The sequence below is a fragment of the Epinephelus moara genome, chromosome 5, assembly GCF_006386435.1.
Source record: "Epinephelus moara isolate mb chromosome 5, YSFRI_EMoa_1.0, whole genome shotgun sequence".
Lineage (NCBI taxonomy): Eukaryota > Metazoa > Chordata > Actinopteri > Perciformes > Serranidae > Epinephelus > Epinephelus moara.
The window spans coordinates 28034294-28061872 of NC_065510.1; the positions used below are offsets into that span (position 1 = coordinate 28034294).

At 42.6% G+C, this 27579-nt stretch overlaps 1 protein-coding gene across 3 annotated transcripts; it reads left to right on the forward strand.

Moving 5' to 3' along the window:
• Positions 1 to 358: 358 nt before the first annotated feature.
• Positions 359 to 26859, forward strand: ldb1b (LIM-domain binding 1b). 3 transcript variants are annotated; one of them, XM_050044809.1, is made up of 11 exons: positions 359 to 499; positions 16501 to 16603; positions 18588 to 18632; positions 19484 to 19559; positions 19644 to 19746; positions 19888 to 20060; positions 20921 to 21043; positions 21151 to 21234; positions 22760 to 22883; positions 22982 to 23130; positions 24665 to 26859. In XM_050044809.1, exons 1-11 carry the CDS (start codon positions 472 to 474, stop codon positions 24893 to 24895), a joined length of 1239 nt encoding a protein of 412 aa, XP_049900766.1. In that variant the 5' UTR covers positions 359 to 471; the 3' UTR covers positions 24896 to 26859. The 3 variants fall into 3 exon arrangements, with proteins under 3 accessions (XP_049900766.1, XP_049900765.1, XP_049900767.1); XM_050044808.1 differs by lacking the exon at positions 359 to 499 and adding an exon at positions 9016 to 9138; XM_050044810.1 differs by lacking the exon at positions 359 to 499 and adding an exon at positions 13108 to 13483.
• Positions 26860 to 27579: the final 720 nt, after the last annotated feature.

Below are 27579 nucleotides of genomic sequence, written 5' to 3' on the forward strand. Positions count from 1 at the left end.
CACTCTATAACACACACACACCCACATACACACACACTTACACACACACACACACACACACACACACACACTCACAAACACGTACACGGTGTGATTCACAGTGTACTGCTACAACTGAGAGAATCCGATCCTTTGTGCTCTTTTTTTAACCTCTTCTTCCCCTCTTTCTCTCTTTTCCTCCCTCGTCGTCACTCTCTCCTCCCTCCCTCCCTCCCTCCCTCCCTCTCTCTCTCCCTCCCTCTCTCTCTCTCTTTGCTCCCTGGTGGTGTGTGTGTGTGTCTGTGTGTCTGTGTGTGTGTCTGTGTGTGTATGTGAACAGTGGGGATAACAGACGCTCATGTGAGCAGCCTCAGTGGCGGCAGCAGTGACTGGTGAGAAAGAGGAGAGAGGAGAAGAGAGAGGAGAAGAGGAGCGAGGATAACAGAACCACCACCATCATTCTGATCGGATTCACACCAGACATGTGAGAAGATGTCCGTGGGCGGCTGCGCGTGTCCCGGTAAGTAGCTGCCGTGGTGATGGTTGCCGTTAACGACAGCCCCACTGCCGCCGCTGCTGCTGCTGTTGCCAGCCGCTGACTTTTTCTGGTCGTTGTTGTTGTTGTTGTATTTTGGTTGGCGAGTGTGGCCGCTGCCGTGGCGTGACTGGGGCAGGGAGAGAGGTGCCCTGGGGCCCCGGGGCTCTGTTTGCAAAGGCTCATGGGAGGTCGCCCTCTGTGATGGCTGAGAGGATGGAGAGCAAAGAAAATACTAGAACAGATGGATCAACATGTAGTCTGTTTCATTTTGACTTTTCCCTCGTCAGTGTGACAACAAAGTGCTTCTTACTGTTTGTTTAGTTTGGAAATTAAGAGGGAAAAGATGCTCGTTGGCAGTGCAGACATCTGGGCATGAAGTTGTTGCTATGGCACCACTAATGCTACTTCTTCTTCTCCGCCAGTTTGTTTTTATTCTTGTTGCTTCTGCTGCTGATTTCTGACTGATGGCCCGCGTTTACAACAGATTTCTTTTAAAGTTGACACAGATGTTGCGCTCACTTATCCACAGTGGAAGTCCTGTGAAAAGCTGACGGGCCTCTCATGCACAGATACCAGAAGAGAAAAGAGAAAAAAGAAAGATCAAAGTGTGACATTTAAAGGGCAAAGGTCACCGGCTCAGATCAAAGGCTTGCATGATTGATTCCGCACCTCTTCCCACATGAGCTATTAATGAATGTTTGATGTTTCACAGCTCACACAGGAGTATATCATTTAGGATGCATGAGGAGCGCGATGGTGGTACAGTCAGACGCTTCTCATTCCGTTTTAGACACGAAAATGCAGCATCACCACATTTGTTTGGCTGTAAGTGGTACACTCCTGCCCTCGTCGTTGTATAATGGCCTTGTTATTTTCCATCCTAGAAGTCATTTCTTCCTGAGTTCACGGAGGGTCAGCGAGTGCACTCGTGAGAGGTAGAAAGGCAGAGACGTTCTGACCTTGTCTCACGTGTTCCAATCACTATAGCATCACCATTTGTTTATTGCTGCTGCTTTCAATCACATCTACTGCCCCTCGTGTCTGTCCTCTCTTGACCCGCTGCTGGGAATCAGACAGACGACCCGGGTTTCATTTCGACAACATGATAACAAAACAATTCCGCAGTCAGGGTTTTGCTTGTCACTATTTTTAATAAAATTGGTTAAAGTTGAGTAACAGCCCCGGGGCTTCTGGGAGCTCAGCCACCGAGAGCAACCTGCAGGGAGTAATATCCGTCATAGTAGACCACCATATTGAGAGGTGTGCGACTTCTGTTGAAGGCTGAGGAACTCACCGCAGTCCCTAAACTGTTGTGTTTGGGTGCTGAGTGCCTGACAGCAAACAGATAATTCTTCTACATTTTATTGGCTTTAATCAGACAGAGGAGGAAAGAAAAAGAGGAATCAAGGTCTGGAAATAAACCCAGCGCCGCCGAGCCTCAGGCAATATATTAAGTGTTACAGCAATTTATGTTGCACTCCTGATAGGACGTGTAGGACATGAAATATAACCCTATAGCTAAAAATGTATTCATAATCATGATAAATGTAGTCAGAACCTACAGCCATACAATACACAGCAGGAAAGGAGGGAGTAAGTATGATAGAGTTGTGTGTGTGTGTGTGTGTGTGTGTGTGTGTGTGTGTGTGTGTGTGTGTGTGTGTGTGTGTGGTGCTACATCACCCTGACGTGGCCTCCTCTCTCCTGAACCACCAGGCCACAGTGGCCACTGTGGTCAACCCTCCAACAGCCGGGATGTGGATACAGAAATTTAGCCAACCACGCATCCAGGATCAGATTTCCCCGTTGCCAGCCTCGACTTTAATCATTAGAAAGATGGAAACACTAACTGGTCCCATGTCTTGCGGTTTGGAAACTCTGTTGCTGACGGATTATTTCAAAGACGGAAAGTTTAGGCAAAGCAAATTAAGAGACAATGCCAACTCATCCTGGCCTCTACAGTCGTGTTTAGATGGGTGAATGGGTGATGGAACGAGACATGATTGAAGCAGACGGATGTAGAAATGTGGACAAAGAGAGAGAGAGACATTGGTGCTGTGATCAAACCAGACGGATTAGGTATCAGCAAGGACAAACCCTCTAGACACACCGGATGACAGTTTGTCTTGAACACACAATGGCACAGGGAAACGTGGCGTACCAGTGTTAAATGTGACTGCATGCACACAGGAGTTTTTGTGTGTGTGTGTGTGTGTCTGTGTGCGCGTGTGTTTTCAATCTCTGCGCAGCGCCCCGTGCTATGAAGGCAAACGCTGCCACCTCAGCCGTTAAACAAGCCTGCACAGCAGAGGCGGGAGCGTTTGTTTAGAACCGGCCTTAGCTATCTTGCGGTCAGATTGCATACTTAATCACCGTGGTCATGGAAATTTCCAAAAAGACGTTATGACCGCACTCTTGTGCGCTCCACTTTTACTCCCGTATTGTTCTCTCTGGTGTTCCCCTTTTCTTTTCGCCTCAGTTTTTCTGCTTTAGGGATTCTCCCTTTTTCTGTTTTTCCTTTTGAGCTCACAGGAGAAAAAGGAGAGCAAAGCTGCTTTTCAAATCGTATTTGATGCCATGTAAAGAGTCTAAATGAGTCTTTAACTTTCAAAAGGCAGCACAGGGAATGTTAAAACTTTTGCATACACCAGCAAGTCATTCATTTATATTCTACCATGCAAACCTGGAGGCCTGAAACAATGTGTGTGGCGAGCACAGCTTCACCTATACAACATGACGCAACTAAAACCCAATGTAAACACTGCCTCCAAATATGGAACAATCGCCTCCATTCACTCGTGTCAACTTCAGATGAACCCAAAGCTTGACCCTATACAGTGATGCTGGTTAATTTGCACACTGATGCCAAGTTATCCCTCTCCACTTTGCGTTGTACATTCAAACCACTTAGAGAGGCCAGAGAGATGACTATAGAAAACATAATGTAAAACTACAAAGTGTCTCTGTAGTCGTTCCCCTTCTCTTTCTCTCTTGTTTACATTCCAGAGCCGTGTTCAACACTGAGGGATCCTCCCCCTTCTTGTGTGGGCTCTGAGTCTGTGTGCATGTGTTCGTTCGTATGTGTGTGTGTGTGTGTGTGTGTGTGTGTGTGTGTGTGTGTACGTATACACACATGCAGCATGTGCCCCAACATGTGGGTGACATAAACAGTGGAGTGGAGTGTGTAAGGATGTGCTCAGGGCTGCAGTACATTGAGGGAACGAAGTTACAATACAGTACGCTCTGTGCAGCTACAGATGTTTTGTGCTTTGTGGTCAATCTGTGTTGAACCACCCAGACCTGACATTACACCCCCTGCTCCATCACTTCTATCCTATCTCCAGCCTTTGCACAGTGTTTCACTATGCACTGTGTATATACCTTTATCCTTCCCCCTTTTCTCCCCCTCCCCTCCCCTCACTCCCTCTTTCTCTTTGACTCCCCTGATTGCTAGCGTATGTTGCCTGGCTGGCTGGCTGGCTGGCTAGATGAGGGGAGGGAAGGGGGGGTGGGGGGGTGGTAAGGAGGGAAGAAGGGGAGAGACTGAGAGAGGAGGGGAGGAGGGGAGGAGAGAAGGGGGAAGGGACTGTGCCCTCTCATGCAGAGAGTCACATGGTGTCCCTGATTGGAGGAAAATGAGTAAAGACTGCAGCCCGGCTGAAATGGCAACAGACAAAAACGCACAAAGGCTGAGCTGTTTAGAAACGGGTTGCACAACAAGAGAGCCTGAAGAGGAGGAGGAGGACGAGGAGGAGGGGGAGGAGGAGGACGAGGAGGGTGTGACGGAGGGGAAGAGAGAGGGAGTGAACAGATACTGAGGAGAGATGTGGATTAAGAGAGAGGAAGAGGAGGAGGAGGAGGATCAGGGAGGGTGGCAAGGAAGAGAAAACAGGAGAGAGGAGAGGTGACGGAGCAGGGGGGGTGGTGGAGGAGGGAGGGGGGGGAGGTAGAGAGCAGAAGAGCCAAGAAAAGAGAGGCAAGTGGGAGATGAGCACCGTAGGAGCGCAGGAGGAGTGGGTGGGAGGGAGAGAGGGTGAGACAGAGTGAGAGAGAGATCAGACTGTGTTTCTATGTTTTCTGCAAGGCTGAGCGGTGACGTGATTGGCTGGGGGGGTGGGGGGGCAGACCTGACTCTGAGATCAGAGACAGACAAAATGGCTCCCAGAGAACAGAGAACGCAGCATCAGGGCACTGTCATCTCCCTTCACACAGCTGTCAGCTGACACCAGCCGCCGCCACACACATCTGACACACACACACATATACACACACTTTCTCTCTCTTAAAGGCTAAGCCACCTGCCAAATGCCAGTGTGAGGGAAAAACTGAGGATGATGGGTATTAATGCAGATCTTTAAGTTGCTCTCATATGTATGTGCAGATCTTTTATTGGGAAACACTTTGTTATAAACACAGATGAAATAGATTAATGACAAACTGGCACACAACAGAGCCTTTTCTCTGGTTTAATCCCTTCATCCATTGGCCTGTGCTGACATGTGACGTGCTCGCCGCTGAAGTTCCCTTGTTGCAGTGAGTCTGTGTTCGCCTGCCAGAGAAAATCCTGAGTAGGGAATTCACCCAGTGAGTGAGAAAATACTGTAGGGCAGCATGAAAACAAACACACCGGCTCACTGCAGCCACAAGGGGGAGCTGCCGTCAAAGGACAACCTCTGATTGTAGGTCAGCTCTAATTTCTGCCCCCTGTAATGATGCATGGTGACTGTAAAACAAATGGACGATGAGCACTCATCTGCACACAGTTTCACTCCTAAAGAACATTTTCATAACAGCTTTGATTATTGGTCTTTTATGTGAAGTTGCTTTAATTTGCTCTTGCAAAGGAGCTGAGTCAATAACAATTTTCTGTCTGAAATATAAGAAGTGGTGGAAGAAGTCTCTCATACGCAAGATAAAAGTAGCAGTACAACAATGTCAAAATATTTCATTACAGCTTAAAGTTCAAAAACTACTCATGCAAAAAAGAGTGCTTATTAGATATTACTTATTTATTTATTTATTTATTTATTATATTATTATTAACTAAGGAATGGGGAGAAAATTCTATACTATGGTATATGCAGGGTAATGATATTGATATTTATTGATATTTATTGCTATATAGTATATTTTCTGCAGAATAAATGTTCATTGATAAAAGAAATGTCTTGGCAAATGAACATTCAAGCAAAAATCATTTTAAAAAATCCAATACACTCACAAAGCAGTCATCTCAGACTGTGAGTATGTAGACGTAACTTTTAATTTTAATGACCTAATTACAAAACGTGTCAAACAAGCAAGTAGAGGAGTGGTTGTTTGATAATCAAAGCTTGCAGGCTGAGGTCACCTGTAGACAACCAGTGCTGTTTGCCTACCTGATTGTACTTATGTATAAGCCAGGTATAGGATTTCCCTTGATTTTGACCAAATTGAAATGTTTTATTTAAAAAAAAATGTTCTTTGACTGTGGAGATATCACTCCAGAATATGTTAAATTTAAGGTTAACCTCAGTGTGTTGGTATATACGTACCTACACTTTGTTCTTTATGTTTGACAGCAGCATTGTGGTCAAGCACACCTCAACTGAGACCAAGTCATGACCAAGACCAGACCAGTGTGAGTCCCACACTTTACGATAAAATGTGGAACACACAAAAACATAGGCACTCCTCAAATTGATCTGAACAATTCACATTCCCATAAAACCGCCACAGCAAACAAATGAAGAGTCCTCCTTCATTGCCATGCTGTATAACCTGTATGTGTGTGTATGTGAAAGTGAACCGTGAGAAATGTCTTGATGAAATAATCAAAAGGCATCACAGAGGTGACTTTTGTGTTTGGTAATTTTCCTTTGTTTTCTACGAGCAAACAGACACAAACAAACGCTAAGGAGCTGAAATCAACTTCACCATCTTTATTCAACACTTTAGTGAAATCCTGCAGCTGTGGTCTTGACCGGTCTTGAAATAGAACCCAAAGTTCTCTTTGTCTGAGACCGAGACAAGATTGAGTAAAAATGCAGTCGAATCTGAGATACGCCCAAGACCAAAAAGTGGTCTTGAGACCAATAGCGGGTACTACAACACTGTTTGACAGTACACCAGTGTGACGAGTATCATTATAGATTAGGCTGTTCTGGTTTTGAGGAGGAAAGAAACAGATTAATTGAACACTGCAGGATTAATCCAAGCACTGTTACGTTTTAAACATTATTTTACACTAAGAACAAAAGAGTTTACCAGTCTCCCTAAGTTTGTTTGTTTATTTCACTTCCTTGAATTTTTATATGTAACCATGTCTTTAAACCTCATGAGGGATCATTAAGAAAAGTCTTTAAGGTCCAGTGTGCAGGATTTAGGGGATATATTGGCAAAATGAAATATACTACAATAAGTACATGTTCTTTTGTGTATAATCACATAAAGATAAGAGTCATTGTGTTTTTGTTACCTGAGAATGAGCCATTTCTATCTACATAGGGAGCAGGTCCTCGTTTATGGAGATCGCCATGTTTACCGTGGACAAACCAAACACTGGCCCTAGACAAGGCCTTTTGCGTTTTCACATTGGCCACCGTAATTAGAAGCCTGTTTGCAACAAGCAGGATCAGAAAAACGATGATTTGTATGAAGATGAGGAGACCTCTGCGGATAATTCAGCTCCCGGTAAATTCCTCATAAACAATGCAGGAATTCTAACCGGGAAAAGTTTCAGCTGGTTGCAATGTGCAATCCTCACTGCTATATGCCCCTACATATCCCTAAATCTTGCACACTGGACCTTCAAGTCCTGCTCATTCATTTGCAATATTGTCCACTGAGGCCCAGTATACCCAGAGCTAATAACAGAATACCACCATAAACAGTGTGACAACAATCTCTGATGGTAGACATAATTGTATTTACTCACAGATATGTCGTCATATCCTCCTGAGACCCGAACTTTTGTTTGGTATGCTATTTTAATTTGTCCTAGCTATTTAGGATCGGTGGGACCTGATAAGTTTAACAAATCTAAACATTGTCAACAATTACAAAGTCCCAGTGTCCTCAAATGAGACGATAATAAAGTCCCAGTGTCCACAGACAAATACTTCCTAATTAACTTGTAACTGTTGCTAAAATTAGTCACACATGTATTCCATATCAAATTACCAACAGCATTAATCTTAAATAAACAAGTTGTAACCATAAAATGTGATCAGGTTTTGGACCTTGTCCACTTTTGTGTCGGGATCAGCTGCAGACTGACTTGGCAGAGATGGCTGACATCTTGTTTTTACATGGATTAGTGGGTTGTGCAAATGATCCGTCTGCATGTTCACTGACAGAAACCTTGTTACAACTTTAAGTTCCTCTAGACAGTCAAGTTTTATCATCTTCTCAGGGCTACGAAAGGGCCACTAGATGGGAGAAAAAAGTGTCCACTAACGAGGACAACAGGTGTAAATTAAGAAGAATGAAGTATATAGTCAAGTAAACCCAAAATGCGATGTCCTCATGTGAGGACACAGGGTCTCCCGGCCATTACTTAATGTGTAAATAGCATTTTTGATTAACATTTGTAAAATCTTAAACAGTAAAAGATGTCAGATAAACGTGCTTGAGTATAAAAGTACAACATTGTCTGTGAATTATGGTGAAGTAGAAGTAAAAACTAAACAACAAAAAGGACGTGAAGTACCACTGCAGATAAGTGTCAGTGATTCTGACTCGCAGACTTTAATCTGAAGCTGGCCAATGTTCCCTGTTAGTGCTTATTCCTCCGAAAAAAGGAAAAAGAAGTGGCAGCTTGTCCTTTGGATCTTTTATCAAAGCTGAATCACACAGATAGATCTTTGTCCCTCCATCTGATCCAATAAGAGAGTAAAGACGCCTGAGCTGCCAAGTGTACAAAATCTGGCAGACAGTGACCACTGAGAAGAGCCCCAGAGACACTTAACTAGCCTCCATACAAAAGAATGGGACTATATGTGCTAGTGATGTGTTTACAGTATGTCTGACTTTAATACTATGAAGTGGTGCCATGAAACTGTATCTGTAGCATAACTGTGGTCTAATCTATGAAAACAGGAGGGGCTCTGTTTTTATTCCTGTTTGGGAAAAAAACAAAAATGACCTGATGTCGCTGTCATCTGTAAGCTGGGGTCAGTGTAATAAGGGCTGCTTCTACACTCATAGCAACAGCAGGCTGTCTCCAGATCAGTGTTAAAGACGGTGTTGAAGGGAGGGTGACTGGGACGGTTGTTATCAGAACTCTGGCAGATGTGTGTGCCGCTCAGTTTCCTGTTGACTAGTGAGTGGAAGTGGCAGGCTGCACACATTTGCACGTACACAGGCGACACGTGCATGAGAGCACACACACATGAACACACAGGCGCGTGCACACACCCACACACACACACACACACACACACACACACACTCACACACACTGTAGGCATCCTTCTCCCCCCCCTCCTTGTGCCCCTGAGCCTGACAGTCTGGACATGGGAGATATCAGAGCGAGGGAGAGGCATGAAAACACAGACCAAGTCTTTGAGTTAGATCAGTATGTGAAAGTGCATGTGTGGGTGACAAAATGGCGATGTCAGAACAGCTTGAAACTGAGGGAGGTAAGTCTCTCTTTCTGACCTTTTCCTTGTTGTCTTCCTCATAGCTGATTCAGCAACAAAACCCCCTGAGGTCAAACAAATCAAAGCAGCTGAGAAAGAAAATGTCTTATTGTTTTTCTGGATTTAACTCCTGGTTTGTTGATGCTCAGAGAAATGCTGTACAAGTTCAACCCTCTTCCCCTCTTTCTTTTTTTTGTGTGACTTTGACAAAGGCGAATTAAACAAGTTGCACTTGTAGGTTTAAGTGTAAGCTTTGTGAAAACATCACACAGTGCACTTTAGGGAGTTTATTCAGCCACCGCACGCTCCAGCTTTAATCACTTATTGTACATGGATTTATGGCTTTAGGTGTGAATGTGTGACTGTGAGTTGGAAAATGAGGCTAGCTGGTGAAGTGAAGGTTAGGCAGCTGTGTGTGTGTGGACTGTGTGTGTGTGTACTGTGTGTGCATGTGTGTGTGATTCGCTGGTTGGGGTGCTGGTTGTAGATAAGGCCTGCCCTATGCCTGAGAGCGAAAGAGACGGTGTGTGTAAGCCCTTCAAGCCTTATCCTGACACACCTCCCACCCCCACCTCCTCTCCATCACCCCCCCACACACACACATACACACACACACACAGCGAGGATTAACCCCGTCATGTACCATTTCAATGGGTGAGCTTTGGAGGCACACACACACACACACATACACAGGATTAACCCTTGTGTGTCCATTTCCATGGATGGTTCTTAGCTTCGCTCCGGTTGTGACAGAACTGACTGCTTGCGTTGCCATGGCTACAGGGGCCAGCGAATGTAAGATAGGCAAATCCACATAAGTCACCCACAACAGACACTCTAAGCTACTACCGGCGACACCTCCCCCTGGTAGGAGTCACACAAAGATGCTGCCAAAAGACTGACAGGAGCCTCGCGAGCTGTGAAGTGCTCATGTCACAAGCTTACCATGGTCAGACCAATATACATAAACTCAGCCCGAGCATCTTTGTTGCCGGTCGGGTGAGAGACAGGCCTTAGAGCAGCTTATCCTCTCTACATGTCTGGTTCCGGGAGGCACTGCACTTCACACCACACTCAAGATTTCTTCCAACACGAGAGTCGGCAAAGAGGAGTGTGTTTGAGCTGTCGTCTTCATTTTACAAATGTGAGGGAGTGATGTTCCAGGATTGAACATCCAGCTGAAAAAGATCTGCAAATATGTCAGAATGCAGCAACAGAAAGCAGAAAAGTGCAGCTGATAAGACACAGCCAGAAAAGTAAACATAATATTAAGATCATTTTACCTGGCCTCATAGATGTCATTTACATCGGGGACACTGGGATGTCCTCACAACTCTGTCAAAGCATACTTTGTCAAAAAGGTCTGAAACTTTAACCAAGAAATGTTAACTAACAAATGAGAAGGCTTTGCGAAAGGATTGTTTGCACAATAAGAAAACATACAGTGAAATACAGAGGAAACAAATGTGCATTGTCCAAAAAAATGCAAAAGCTATAACATAATAAAAAAAAAAAATCCCCACTAGCCTGCTGATTCTAAAACTACCTCAAAACGTGCAGCGCAAATCAATAACTTTAACAAATTCTTGACGAAGTTTCCCCATGTGAACATGACAACACATGAGCTGTTGAAGTCCATGGGCTTAGAAATTAATTAGATTAAATGAATGTGTCATTGAAGTTACTTCTCTGAACAAATAAGGATGGAAACTACATGTCTGTTGATTCAGTGGGGATAACATTAAATCAGAGAAGTTGATCTACAGGAGAATAAACATTTGAAAGCAGCACCAGATCCCTTACTGCATTATATTCTGTTATATTTTTATATTTCAAATTTTCACCTGCCTGAATTTGTGTTTTTCTTTACATAAGTGAGGACATTTCCATCATAAATTGGTGCCTATAAAATGACCAGAATGCAGGAAATTAGGTGTTTAGAGGACCTTGTGCTTCATATGTGTCCCACCTAATACTAAAAGAAAACCAATGCACTTGCCAGTAGCCTAGGCTTCTCCCTTTTGATGCCCTGGTAAGCATTTTTTCCCCTGAATCATCATATTTATCTACTCTGACCTCAAACCATTCCCCCCATCGCATTGCTTAAAAAATCACATATGTTTGAGACCATTTAAAAAAATGCTTTTGTTAATCTGAGCCCTCACGTCTCCACCAATTTTCAACGCAGATTTACAGCCTTGCCTGACTTCACTGTCTCTGAAATGTCAGAATATCAGAGACGATGGAGAAAATACATTACAATAAACACTAGAGAGGAGTATGTCCACCGGACTGTGGTGGATATAGGAGTGACATAATAAGTGAATGGATGTTTGACTGATGGAGTAAATGATTACATGGATGATAAATCAAATGAGTGCCATTCCATTCATCATGTATATATGAATACAGCTGAGTATTTAATTAACGAATGCATTATTAATATTTTTATCTTCATTTTGGTCATACTTTTGCATCAGATAGATACATACTTTATTCATCCCCCCTTGGGGAAATTCAGTATTACTGGTAGTATGTTCCTTTTTTCTCTTCTTTCTTTTCTTTAAAGCAAAATATATATAAACATCGTAAGCAATAGAGGCAATTGGAAATTAAATGTGCGCTTTTGCAATAAATAATTCACCAAAAAAATCTAATATATCAAGCTCACAACATCCAAATTTGTCGGCTGCAACACCTTGTGGAACTGATCCTTGAAATGCACCCTGTGAATCATCTGTAAAATACATTTTAAAAAGTTGATCCAGGTCATACAATCAGATTAGAGTACAGATTTTTGAATCAGACTCAAATAAACACATGCACACACACTTTATCTGCGGGTTATACTGTTTAAAATTGTGCCTCGAAAATAATTCAGCTCGAGCCAAAACACAGTTAAAATATGTTGTAATAATATTACCTATCAGTGTCGATGCCCAGCAGCCCCTGTGAAAGCCTGTTAACCATTTCCACAGAGCAGCTCCCAGGAGCAGCTTAATTTGTGAATAAATCATTAATGAAACATTGTGTTTTCACTCCCTGTGTACATGGGTAGTGTATAAATCAGAACCACGCTCGTGCTGGTGGCTGCAACGTCCCTAAATAATTGAGGCGGGGGAAAGCACTTCTGTGTTTGAAAGGAAAGAATTTCTCAACCTTGATATGGGATCACCTGCCAAAAATGTTGGGAGTCCCACTCATCCTTTAGGGATAAATAATTCATATCAAATTAGCAAATATTATGACATGCACTTGCATAAAATATATGAAAAACTACTGACCTAATACTGCTTGTTCTTTTTATATCCCAACCTTGGCCATATGGGTGAGTCCTTGCTGGCTGTGATCTGAATATCTGATTATAATTTGAGGCGATTTAAGCAGATTTACAGGCCTATGGGATTCTCCTTTTGGCTTAGCGCTTCCTGTGTTTGTGTGTTTATGTGTGTATGCAGAGAGAGAGAGTCCCAGTGGTGCTGGATTTACTGCTTTACCTTGGAGACAGTTCAGTGTGCAAACTCAAAGACACAATTAATTGCAAACAGCCCAGGTCTGTTATACGTACATGAAAGTTAATTTATTAGATCTTAATCTACTTGTGACTGCTGCATCAGCTGTGTGTGCATCATCAACCTGCATGGACCCATGGTGTGTAGTGCATCTGACTGGGGTCTTGGCTGTCACTGTCTCAGCCGAGCTGCTTGCTGCAAGCTGATGTGCACTAATTAGGCAAACATGAAAACCACTTTGCAGTCAGCATGATGTTTATTTCCACACACACTTCCACTCGGCTGCATTAGGCCAATTCTCATCTGTGTCAGTTACAAGGAAGGGATGGGATGTAGGGAGGAGGAAGGAAAGGGAAAAAATGCTTACCAGACAACCTTCATGTGCAGTTGTGCATTAGTTGGGGGGAGGAGGAGGAGGAGAAGAAGAAGGGGGAGAGGGCGGCTGGCGGTGCTGGGCAGAGGATAGAGGAGCAAATGCATTGCGGAGGGAGAGGAGGAGGAGGGCCTACAGCTATTGTTCATGTCCTCCCGTGAACAAAGGGCTCATCTGGGTCCGTATGTAAACCCACAGCAGGCTTCAGCCCACTGACAAGGCCTCATGCGGGACAAAACATAACCGACCGACTCCCGCAATTTAGGCCGTATTCTGTTTCAGTCTCGCGGTTTGAGGAGATTTTTTTCATTGATCCTATTCAGAGGGACGTATTGTGTTGGTACGTTGCGTCCAGCCAACCGCCGTCCAGCGGGCCTATCCGTTTTTACGCACGGAGCGTACACACGGTCTATCATCACGGATCTGTAAACATCAATTTTCTGATTGGACTTCTTTGCAGGTAAAGGGGTCGCTTTGCCCAAACACACACTTTGACTGCAATGTGTAGCTGCTGTGGCAATTAAATGTGGTTTACGAGCTGCCGTGGTTGTGATTTCTCGTCTTATTTTGGTGCTTTCTCGCTGAAAAGGGATTTAACGCTAAGGCGTTAGCAAGACGGCTAACACCAGCTAACTTTAACTGTTTTCAGGCTAGCTAGCGTTAGCTTGGCATGCAGGCCTACGAGGCAGTGTTGTATTTAGTCAACGTTTGGTGGTAAAAGATGTCGAGGTTATTGGTCGTGTTTAGTTTACGTCTCCACCGCTGTTTGGCTTGTTAAACTGAATGGAAGTTGACATAATATAGTGAAGTTCACCCGCGTCCTGAAATCACCTGTTTAACGTTTTAGCCTAGCTAACAGATAAGTGTTAGCATTATGCGCTGGCTGCCTCTCTAATTGCCTTTGTAAGCAGACAACTCCACGTCAAATGTACCTCGGCTGTTAAAGTTGTGATATACACAGGTGTTGAAAAGGCTATTTAAAGTACAGCTTGATAAAAACTCCAGGCTCGTGTCGGTTTTTGCAAAAAGTTTGCTAACGTAGGTTAATGGCTCAGTATTTAGCTGTCGTCAATATAGCGGTTAGACAGGCTAACGTTAACGTTACTTGTCCCTCCTAGCAATCATGGTGGCAGTCTGGAGTGGCATGAGTCCAAAACCACGACAGGTTACTCTTATTTAGAGGAGACTGTAATGCTGAAATCATTTTTGTGTTTGGAGTTAAAGTGAAATCAAATGTTTACAATGTTTCTGACATCCGTGTTGCTCAACATTTGAGATAAGATTTGCTCTGAGGGTGGACTCACCATCACACCAACCCAGGAAGCTACATGTATGTACAATAAGTATATGGTGCACTGTGTCTACTTGTAAAGGAGAGAGGAAGATGATTCCCAGTGGAGGAAGTGGAGTCCAGCTGATGTGATTGTGACTGCCTGTCATTAACCACTAACAGGAGAGGAGAGGAGCTAATGGAGCTCTCAACAACTAATGGACACATAACCATCGATTATTTATTTATTTATCAAGCCCATTTGTTTTCCTCTGGTGGTGCATCCAGCCCATCGCATAGCAGTGCTGTCTCACACAGTAAACAACTTGTTTTTATACAAAGTGAAGGCAGGGTTTCAAATGGATGGAGGCTGTATGGCCTCTTATCCCCATGCTGAAGGTGCAGATCTTATTTTAAGATCTGTGATCCTCATGATAAGAAACTTTTTTGTTATTTGTCTATAAGATCTGTGGTAGGCTACTGGTATGTGGCTACTTTTAGACATACAGTAGGATAGTAGAATATAAACCAGTAGAGATATAGGCCTAACTCCTCAACTTAGAGATAATGGGTTGTTATTTAAGAGACGACTGGTTGTAAATGGATACAGACATAATTTAAGAACACCAACCTGATGTGTATTTGTGTGCCTCCTAAGGTTGGTGTTGGGCCGGGCAGTCTGTCCATCTCACTACAGTCTGCCTGTTGGTATCTGCATGTTAATGTTGCTGTAAAGTAGGGCTGGGCAATATATCGATATTGTATTGATAGTGTGATAGATATCGTCCCAGAGTTTGGGTGTCATAATATCATAAGTGTTGTCTTTTCCTGGTTTTAAAAGCTGCATTACAGTCGAGTGATGTAATTTTCTGAACTTACCAGACTTTTCCAGGTGTTTTATTTGCCTTTTCCCACTTTGTCATTATATCCACATTACTGATGGTTATTTATAAAAAAAAAATCTCATTGTGTAAATATTTTGTGAAAGCACCAAAAGTCAACACTGCAATACTGTCTCAATATTGAGGTATTTGGTCAAAAATACTATGATATTTTATTGTCTCCATATCACCAGGTCCTACAGTAAAATCTTAAACCAGAATACAGCAAGAACACCATGGAAACGAATCCATAATGTTAGAAAAGTCTGCTTTTTTTAAACCTTTTATCACGGAAGAAAGGCATCTTTACTCTTAACTATCTTTCTGTATACTAGAAATATATGTCACATAGCTGCTGTGTTCTCATATCACAATGTTCCCTGCTTAAAAACATCCCATTAAATTAAAGCTGATTCTTCCCTGTCTGTCTCTAGATATATATCTCTTTCAGACATACACACACACACACACACACACACACACACACACACACACACACTTGGAGTGTCAGAGATACGTTTAATATGCAGAGACAAGACAGAGAGACATTAATGAGGCGGGGCTTCACCATGGTGACGGCAGGGGTCGTGACCCAGAGGCCGGCACGCCTGGATGGCCTTTATAGGAGAGCTGGGCAATTAGAGTAGAACAACGGTAGGAGCTGTGTGTATGTGAGAGAGATTCATCAGTTTGTTTTCCGTGTGGGTGTGAATAGAGTCAGTATTGGTCTGTAGTTGGTGTTTGGTATTTTACAGTTCTTTTATGGAGACCAGATGGAGGGCAACAGTTTCTGTAGGAGAGTGGTAGGAGTGCATTGTTTACAGGAGGCTCCCTCCTCATCATGTTGTTGTGTCTTTATGAAACAAGATTGGTGTATTGGGGATGACCTGTGAATGAGTGCAGCCAACTGAAACTGGGCCATACTGGCCAGTTCAGGCTGCATGTGCCTTCACCCTCACATGATACAGTCATTCTCTGTAAGTGTCACTCCAAAAGTGAATAACTATCGGTAGAGAAGTGCCACTGTAATTTCCAAGGGCGTAGTAACACCATCTACTGTGTTCTTTCATTTATGTCCGTCCTTTTTCATATTGTAATGTAGGCCTTTATTTACAGCTGGGCCAACAATATGCTGTCGATCGTTACATTAGTGGATTAATAAGTACAGCATTTATTACCAGATTTGACCCATTATGTTTCACTTAATTTAGCTGTCAGACCAGCATGAATTTCTTTTGCTTATTATCTGGAAACCTCAACATTTCAATCAACTTCAACTTATCAACCTATAAGAGAAAAATTAATAATGTTTATGCTCTCTTCCAGGCTGTTCCTCCAAGTCATTCAAGCTGTACTCCCCCAAGGAGCCCCCCAACGGTAGCACTTTTCCCCCTTTCCACCCCGGCACCATGCTGGACAGAGACGTGGGGTGAGTTTTATGCATGTTTTCTGTTTGTTTTGTGCGTCTGCTCTGGGTGAGGAGTCAGCACTTCTAGCCTTTTAAGATCTTCGACAGGTGTTTGTGTTATTGCATACCCTGTTTACATAGCCTTGTAAATCCAGCCTGAATATCATGAGTTTAATTTCCTCAACAGTGTGATAGTCTGGAAAACATCCACTGGTAATCGATTCGGCTTGGCAGCTGGTAGTCTGGCCTATCAGCAAACTGTAGAAAGTAGTTTAGATGGTGGCAGCAACAAGCAGTGCTGTATTGTGAATTTTTATTGCGGTGACTGATTGTATTTATTCAGGCGCTTCACACGTCCTTAACAAACACTGAAGATGTATATTGCAATTCAGACGCTGCACAATTTCCAAGAAACTGGTTTCAGTGGATAGTTTGATTGAAATTCGATGTTTAAGGACAGACGCCAGGTTTTACCAGTTATGGATAAAATCCAGGTATAGCCTGGATAGTGTTGTCTTTGTCAATTCGGGTGCACTGACCATACACTCATGCTGTGCTTTAATAGCATAATGTTACTTTCAAGGAGCAGATGTTAAATTTAAGTGCTAGCATACAGTAATAAAATCTCATGTAATTGTGGAAGTTTGACCCAATATATTTTACTCGTGTAATTTAGCCAGCCACTATCCAGGCAAATAAACAACATGAAGAAAGCTCTACACACTGTGGCTCCCTTAAAGGGATAGTGCACCCAAAAATGAACATTGAGCCATTATCTACTCACCCATATGCCGAGGGAGGCTCAGGTGAAGTTTTAGAGTCCTCACAACACTTACGGAGATCCAAGGGGGAAGTGGGTAGCAGCACAACTGCACACCTAATGGCTGACGGCGATCCAGATTAAAACGTCCAAAAACACATAATTGAAACCACAAAATATCTCCATACTGCTCGTCCGTGGTGATCCAAGTGTCCTAAAGCCCCGACATAAAAAGTTGTTTGGAAAAATGTCATTTGAACTCTGTTTTTAGCCTCACTGTAGCCTGTAGCTCTGACTGCCTCTGTGTACACTGCGCTGACGTGTGTGCGCTTGCGCGAGACTGTGAGACATGGGCACCGCCTTCATGTGTGTTCACGTGCTTTTGCTGGTCTTGCGTGCAAGCGCGCACGCATGAGCACGGTCCACAGAGAGGCAGTTAGAGCTACAGGCTACAATGAGGCTAAAAACAGAGAAATGACGTTTTTCCAAACAACTTTTTATGTCGGGGCTTCAGGACACTTGGATCACTACAGACGAGCAGTATGGAGATATTTTGTGGTTTCAATTATGTGTTTTTGGACGTTTAAATCTGGGTCGCCGTCAGCCATTAGGTGTGCAGTTGTGCTGCTACCCACTCCCCCCTCGGATCTCCGCAAGTGTTGTGAGGACTCCAAAACTTCACCAGAGCCTCCCTCGGCATATGGATGAGTAGATAATGGCTGAATGTTCATTTTTGGGTGTACATCCACAAGCGACGCTAAGAGCTAATGCACTTCTTCAGACTTGTCTGTATGTATAAAGACGCCATCTTTAAGTACATATGCTCTGGCCACATGGTTGTCATGTGATAATCCCGGTTAGATACAACATTAATATTCAGGTAAATGCCTGTAGAGTTACAGTGACTAAAGTGCAAATTGAGGACCAGCTGTTTGAGGCAAATATTTAATACTAATATTGATTTGTCTTGGCTTGTGTGGCTCAGTGAAGTTAGAGGGTGTACCCCTGCAGGATTGTGTGCTGTGCGTCATAGCTTGTCTTGCTGTAAGCATAACAGCTACAGTTGGTGAGTGTGTGTGTTTGTGTGTATCAGAGAAGTGTTGTTATTTACTGTCTCCTTGTATCATCCAATTTGTGCCATGTTTGGCTTGAGTCCCAGAGTCGTAAAGACAGACAAGCTCCTGGAGGAGGGCATATTAGCACTATAGCTAAATGTAATAATGTCTCTTTCTCTTGTTTCTCCAGTCCCACCCCGATGTATCCTCCCACATACCTGGAGCCCGGAATAGGGTAAGACTGCATTGTTTCCCATTATCTCTAGCTGGTGTGAAAGTGGCAATATTAACACAAGTAATGATAAGGTTGTGGGAAGTTGTGCTCTTATCTGGCTTTTAAAAGAGATTTTGTATTCAATCTGTGACGAGGCTAAACTTGGTAGTTAAACAGCCTTAAAAGTATAGTTCCTTTCCCACTGGAAAAAAAACTCACTAACACCCACTAACATCTGGCTTTTGTTTTAATGGGAAAGGTCACAATCAGCATTCACTCCAGTCAAATGACTGCAGTAGTTACAGGTATTTATCAGTTCCAGCATGCTCCAATTGGCAGTAGTGGACATGTGACACCCCTGTGGACACACTAATTTTCACCCCTTTTCCACCGCCACAAAATATCGTCCGACTCCCGTCAAGCAGTGCTCGAACACTGTTCAAAATTAGTCAAAAGTGAGTTTGAAAGAGCGGCAGAATAAGTAACAGATGTATAGGAAACATTTTCTTTGGACTCCGTTTTGCTTTTTACTGTTTACCAACCTGTTTTTATGGTGTGTTTGTGACATCAAACATACCACGCCAGAAAAAGAAAAAAAAAAAAAAAAAAACAGAAAGGCAGACTCATCTACAGCAGAGCCGTGTACACGGCTCTCTTCTACTCGCAATGGGAAGGGAGCCTGTCACCTATTTTTAGCGTGTTTTTCTATATTTGAAAAACTCCCATATATATGTACTAATTTTGGTTAAAAAAGGAAGGAAAGCCACAAGAGTTTTTTAGTTCGCTTGAATCTCTCACAATGCCACAAGCTAACTGCTCCTGACTCGTGTCCTCCTTCTGTTTTCTCCCTCTGTCTTTCTTTGATGGATCAGGAGGCACACACCATATGGCAACCAGACAGACTACAGAATATTTGAACTCAACAAACGGCTACAGAACTGGACAGAGGTTTGTAGGAACACACATGCACACTCAGAAACTATCCAATAACTGTGTTGGTAACTAATTTTTTTCCTCCTCTGCACCCTGTAGGAGTGCGATAACCTGTGGTGGGATGCATTTACTACGGAGTTCTTTGAAGATGACGCCATGTTGACCATTACTTTCTGTCTGGAGGATGGACCCAAACGTTACAGTAAGTCACTGGAACACATTGCCTCTCTGACTCATCCATAAACCGCCCCTTTAATCCTCCTACAGTCACAAATGGACTTCATACTGTAATTTGCCAATTCCTTCCTGTCTCACGCCCCTTGTGTTTTCTCTTCTCCTGAAGCAATTGGCCGGACGTTGATTCCAAGGTACTTCCGGAGTATATTCGAGGGCGGTGCCACTGAGCTCTACTATGTGCTGAAACATCCCAAGGAGTCCTTCCACAATAACTTTGTCTCCCTTGACTGTGATCAGTGTACCATGGTCACCCAGAATGGAAAGCCCATGTTCACACAGGTGTGTGTCTGTAGCTCGAACTGTTACTGTGTCCCCACCTTGTTTGAAAAACCAGCTTAGAAAATAACTCTTGTACGTAGATATAGTTGAATAGAAACCTTTCAGCTTGTGGCTCTTTAACAGAAGCAATGCACACAATTTCACAAAAACAACTGAAAAATTGGAAATGTGGTGTGTGCAACAAATGTTTTAAAAAAGCCAGTTGAAGTTGTTTCTAAATGGTTGTTAACTTTCTCACCTTACCACATAGTTACTTATATTCTTGAAGGGTCATTGTGGAATGAAACCCAAGTCTAAGCCTCTTTACAAGATGGCTGCAAGCCGCTTGATAATTTGTAAGCATTTCTTAAAGGGGATCTATTATGCTTTTCCTTTTTTCTGTCATATATATGTAATGTTACAGTGATGGATGTTTATATGAAATGTGGCCCAAAGTTTTAGTTAATGAGGTAAACGTATGTAAAAGTAATCCTTGTGAGCAAAAACGTCAGGCTTCAGACCGTCTGAATACTCGGTTTCCAATGTTTTATCTACTTTATAGACAAGCCTACATCAGCCTTCATTTTTCCTCTGGTCATCTGCTCCAGGACAGAGATTTTCAGACAGAGAGTGAATACAGGCAATCCAGCACAGACAGTATGAGGAAAATAAAGTGTTTTGTTAACATTAAAGCATGTCAACATGTTTTAGAGTAACCAAAAATACAAGTATGAACCTTTAAAATGAGCATAATAGGTCCCCTCTAAGCAATGTGATCACCCTGACTCACAACCCTAGTGTTGAACATGTAATGTTTGCTTTACATCTGTGGGCAGCGGTGCAGCTTTTAACTGTCTCTGCTGTCCTCTGAACTGCTGCAGGTTTGTGTAGAAGGACGCTTGTACCTGGAGTTCATGTTTGACGACATGATGAGGATAAAGACGTGGCACTTCAGCATCAGACAACACCGTGAACTCATCCCCCGCAGTATACTGGCCATGCATGTGAGTGGATATGGCGGGACTGGGAATGGCTACATGTAGTTCATGGACTTATATGATAAATGTGTGTGAGTGTCTGCTTTGTAATCTGTCCCCTGTTGATTCCTCAGGCCCAGGACCCACAGATGCTGGATCAGCTGTCCAAAAACATAACAAGATGTGGCCTGTCGAACTCCACCCTTAACTACCTCCGAGTGAGTGAAGCACACATCTTAGCTTTAAAGTGATGTTGATCTTGAACATTTGTCACCTTTAGGCAAAAATCTGTGCTTTTTAGATGTAACGTTAGGTGTTAATTTACATGGAATGGAGTCTAATGTTAGCTAGCATACTTGTTCTAAATTACACTTGTATGATGTCACTGATGTAAGCGCTCTGGGATTACTCATTTCAGGTTAGTAACATCACTATTTTGCAGACGATTACAACTTACGTTGAGCTCCTCAGTCCTCAGCCACAGTGCCAACTAACTAAACGTTATAGTTAGCCCCTAATGGTTCCATTTTGTGTATGCTGAGATAATATTAGCATGGCTAATACTGTTGTAACCACAACGTAATTAAATAATTTGCTATTGGATTTGTTTTGGAATATGAGACTAATTTATGAGACAGTCGTTTTAACAATTGGCTAAAATGGACCTACATTACTTATGATGTAGCAGAACATTTTGCTTGTTGCAACAGCCTAAAGGCCCGAACATACTCGGGCGGAACGTATGCGGAACGGACTCCGCGAGGAATGTCCGCAGTCATTCGGGCTTTTATAGTTGAGCGCACTTCCGCGTTGTGGTTTCCTGTAAAAATGTCCGTGAAAATTCCCCGTGATGTGAAAAATACATGCCGAGCAGTCACTGGTGCGCGGAGCGGAGTCCGCACGGTCGTAAAATCTGAGCTTTGTGCGCACAGGGCTTGCGGACGTCCGCTTTGAGTCCGTTCCTTGTACGTTCCGCCCGAGTATGTTCGGGCCTTAAGAGAAGAGGGAAAATGCTGAGCTCACTGAAAACAACAGAAGCTTAATTGAAATTACCTTGTGACCATTTCACTTTCAGTTTTGCGGTTTTGAAATCAGTTTATAAACAGCAAATCTAAATCCTGTCTTGCACCTGTACAGTGTGTCTAGATTGGTCCAATCATGGTTAACTAAGAGCTATTATGAAACAAAGACACAGCAACTTCGACGTCTCCAAATTGTAGCTGCGCCTGACTTAAACATTTTACATGACAATGACACTCTGTTGAGAGTGATGAAACATGCTTTATCAACATTGCCTTAGATTGTCTTTATGATGCTCCAGTACATCAAAATTTTGGACTTTGTTTTCGATGAGGCAGAGTTTTTGACCAATGCTGGCACTGAAGAGCAATGTTTTTTATGATAATGATGAATATACGTGATCACTTATATCTTGTTTTCTACCAACATACACAGAAGGCCACTCTGTTTGGACTGGAACTGCAGGTTCAGTGTTTTTGGTTACAAGTTACTGCAAATGTAGAAGTGGTAGACGTCATTGTTGAAATTGGCCTCACTCGAGTCATGTTTATGTTTTTGCTTCCAGTATTTTATAGTTATTTTTTGATCTGAGAATTTCAAGTCATAGATGAAGTAATTTGAGCGGAACACCAGCTGATGATGGTGTTTGATCTATCAAAGCATCTCTAATTATCTTCAACATGTAATCTTTAACCTGTTGCCTCTTTTTGTTCCCTCCTCCAGCTGTGTGTGATTCTGGAGCCCATGCAGGAGCTGATGTCCAGACACAAGACATACAGCCTCAGCCCCAGAGACTGCCTCAAGACCTGCCTCTTCCAGAAATGGCAAAGGATGGTGGCGCCACCAGGTATGTGAACAACATAGACAACAAGTAAAGACACTCCCAACCACATAAACCCATAACAGATGTATCTGTAACTGTCTGTCTTCTTGTCTTCCTTGTAGCTGAGCCATCAAGACAGGCGCCAAACAAACGGCGGAAGCGTAAGATGTCAGGTGGCAGCACTATCAGCGGAGGAGGAGGAACTAATAACAACAACAACAACAAAAAGAAGAGCCCAGGCAGTGGCTTCCCTCTGTCCAGCCAAGTTCCAGTAAGTACATCGCTGCTATCTAGTGTCAGCACTGTGCTATTACACCTCCAACAGAAACAGTACCACTATGTTCAGAGAGAAACTGCTGCATTGATTAATTCAGGGAAGTTCACATGTCACAGTACCCTCCAAAGAAGTGCCTTTTTAAAAATAAATTCTAGCCAGTGAATCGGATGAATTTATGAGTTCATGTTTTATTTGCTTGGCAGATTCGTCTGGCCCCCTTCATGTTCGAACAATTTTCCCAACTATCTGGCCCAAATTCGTCAAATCACAACCCCGTTATCTGATATAGGGAGGGTTAGATACAATAAGTAACAACTTGCAGATCTGATGACAAAAACGGCAACACTTGTAGTCAGATGTATCGTTGCTTTGCTAATATAGCTCAACTCTGCATGCTGTTGTCTGTGTACATTTGTCCCTTGCGCAGCACTAGGTCACATCTTTTGTTACTCTGATTGGTTGTGGGTCTAAACAGTTGCGTCCAAGAGCTTTTCTATGGCTGGGCTACCGATAAATACACCTGTATCATTAAGGTCTAACAGTTATTTGGTCAATATCATGCAAAAACTACATCATAAACAAAAAATTGTGACAAACTTGCAAGCATTAGTGAGGGAAAGAATACAGGGAAGTTCAAAGAAAAACGTCACCCACAAAATGACCAATCAGCCATGCTGTGTTACCTTGAAATCGTGAAGAAAACTTTTTTTTTTTGTCATGCCTCCACGGTAAATGGCAAACATGTTGTTTTATTAGTTGATTTGGGGTTGGTTTTAACTATATCAAAACATCAGTTTACAAACTCTCACATAACTCGTGCAGTCATATGCTCAGTACTTCCCTAACACACTTTTTCACTAAAACCGTACTTCTTTAAACTCCAACTCTATGGGTTTTATTCATAATTAATGTTTTTGGGAAGTACTGATCGTATGACTGGATAAATGAGACTTTGATTACACTGCATGAGCTGTATAAGAGTTTGTAATCAGATGTTTGGATGTAGTGTTGTTGTTGTTAAAGGTGGCCCCCAATCAATCAATAAAGCAATATGTTTGCCATTTCCCATGGAGGCATGCAAGAAAAATGTTTTCTTAACTAATTCATGGTAGCACAGCATGACTGATTGATTTACAAATGGTCATTTTGTGGGTGAATTACTCCTTTCAGAGGCATTGAACACATTGCCTGTTTAAAAAAAAAAACTCATGACATCTGGGCTAGTTTTTGACAGAAGGCATGTGGGAGATGATGAAGCTAAGTGGAAGAAAGTTACACTGTCTAATGAGACCAAAGTGAGCATTTTGGCTGTGATGGTAAAGACTGTTTGGTGTAAGCCAAGTAAATGCACTTCAGTAGGAACACTACAATGTGGCGGCACCAACAGGCTCCATGATGGGGATGGGTGAGTTTGTTCTTGTGCACAAGAAGAGATTAGTTCACCTTCTCTTTGACAAGACAGCTGTTACACCCATTCCTCCGCACTACAACAGTACACTGATTGCTCTTCTATTTTGCATCTCTGCAGGATGTGATGGTAGTGGGAGAGCCCACACTGATGGGAGGGGAGTTTGGCGACGAAGATGAGCGTCTGATCACACGGCTGGAGAACACACAGTTCGATGCGGCCAATGGCATCGACGACGAGGACAGCTTCAACAACTCTCCGGCGCTGGGCTCCAACTCGCCCTGGAACAACAAGGCCCCCTCCAGCCAGGAGAGCAAGAGCGACAACCCCACCTCACAGGCATCGCAGTAGAGCCCAGATCCCCGCAACCTCAACACAAACCCCTCTCTGCCACTCCTCAGAACCCCACTCCACCCCACCCCGACAGCCACGAGTGCAACAGCAACAGTCCATCGCCTGCTCACCAACCCAGACGTCACTATAGAGCTCTGATCCATCACACACTGGTGGCCGCAGGGAGATCAACATGCCTGTTGCTGTGACTTCCCCACATTTAGGCGCCGCGTCCCACCTCTGTCTCCCTTTCCCTCATCTCACACTCAAAATGTCCCATCTGCTCTCGCTACTTTTCAGTTCGGACAGCGACCGGGTAGATGCGATCGAGGAGGCGCAGGGATTTAATCCAGAGGAGAACTGTGCACACTAAACCATCCATACCGAAGTCCACATGTAGGAAGGGGCGGGGTGGAGGGGATGGTGGCATCGGGGGTTGAAGATGGTGGCGAGTTGCTTAGGGACCACTTGTCCACCCGTCCTCTAAACATGGCTCTCAATTCTGGTCTGCTCTGGTGACGCACAAGTCGCTCGTAATGTTTGTTAATAGAGTATATGTGTGTGCGCGTGTGTGTGTGTGAGAAGTGTGTGAGGAGAGAAAAGAGGCAGCGTGAGCTTATTTGTGGCTTTGCCGAAGCCGACAGAGCAGAATTTAGAGCCAGTCTATAAAACCATTGAAATTCACACACTCGTAGGAGAGCTGAAATGTGGCACTAGGGAAACATCACACATATACATACACACACTAATAAACATAATGATTGAAGGATTTTGAGTCCCCTAGTGCCAGAGCCATCTCTGATTAGACTACAATGGATGCAGTCTTTCGAACAGAGAGCATTTACAACACATACAGACACACACACATGCACATACACACAGTAACACATTTTAAGAGTTTTTATACAGTATATATTTCCCTAGAATGTTTTTTAATTTGTATTAAACGCCTTCATTTCAATTGTTACTTTTTTATTTTCTACCAATACTGAAAAGCTACAGACCAAGGAGCAACACAGGACTTTTATCCCTCCCCCCTCTAAAATATATTGTTTTTATCTTTTATGTTTATAAAAGAGAAATAATTTAGTGTGGATGTTTTTATTTTGTCTTTTCGTTCCTTTTTTGGAGATTTAAATTTTTGTGTATTTGTGCTTGTATATTTAAGGTAGTAGCAAAGTTCTGTCTGACTGTAATAAAATGTATTCTTACTTAGATTTACCTAAAGCCATCCCGATCTAATGTAAAGAAACAAAAATAGGAAAAAGGAGAAAAAACACTCATGAACCCGTCCCCTCTATCTTCCCACCTGCTCTTTCCTCCTCCCTCTTTTTTAAAACTTGTGTAAATTAAATTACAAAAACCCCCGGGGGTACAATGGCACCATGGCGTGATAATTTTACTGTTTCAGATTTTTTTTCTTTGTATTTATTTTGGAAATTTTAGAAATTCACACTTGTGTTTCATCTATACAGGAAGTGATTTTTTTCTTCACTTAACATTCGTCACAATTTTGTGTACTGCAACTTTCAACTTGATGTCAAGTGAATGTGCTCACTGAATTTTAGTTACCTGGTGAATTTCATTTTTCATCACTGGCTAAAACAGATTTTTAAAAAAATAGTTTTTGGCTAAATTGCCTTTATTTGTGCAGTGTCTGTCATTACCAACAGAATGATCCCATCAGTCATCCAAACATCTCTTAAAGCCAGCTTAACATTAAGTTCAGCCGTCATATTGAGTAGCAAAGCTGAGTCTGTGAAGTCTGATTAAAAACAGCTGACGCTCCGTTTGTTTTGTACATTTCCATTTTGTTACAGTTGATTCCAGCAACAGTTATGACTGAGTTTGAATGGTGACTTGTACCTTCTTCAATCCCTGTAGAAGAATCATTGTTTGATATATATTTTTTGATTTGGTTAGTTTCTGCCCTTGATAATTAATGTATGGTACCAATAAAAAGATACATTTTCACTTTAAAAGATTGTTTTGTAATAATTCCAATTTATTTTTAAGTACAGTTAATTTCTAGCACAGGACTCTTCTTTTAAAGTGCTGTTTTCTGCTGTAGAGTGAGTGACTAATGGACAGCTACTTGACAGAGACAGCAAACTAGCTCAACCACATGGCCTAACAAAAGTATGACATTGAATGTATTAAACTGTGTGGACCCTGAGCTAATGACTAAGGAAAAATCTGGACCCTATGGCTGGACCAGTTGGGAACCACTGGTATTTATTTTTATTTTTATTTATTTTATTTTTTTTTTAAGATTTCATTTACTTTATCAATCCACAAGGGGAAATTCCTTTTTTTTCCCACTCCGTTGTCATAAACATATACACAGGTCTGAAATACACACACAAACAGGACTGAGCTGCCCAGTTTAGTTCACTGGAAATTTCTTCCAGTCCTTGTTAACAATTTTCCAAAAGGAATGCACATACTAAAGAATAGATAACAAGGCATTGAATTAAAACAATCAATAAAATAGAAGAGGTGTAGTTTTATAAGCACCCTTTTTACTTAGCACATTCTCCTCTAACTTATTTACTGCTAAGTTTAAGTTATACAATAGAAAAGAACAATCAGCAACAACAATAAAACAGAAATGATATCGAAATTCCAAAACATTTCATGCACAATCACACCCCACTTTTATATTTGTTTACCAAGTCAACCACAAAGTTTTGATTCCTTGT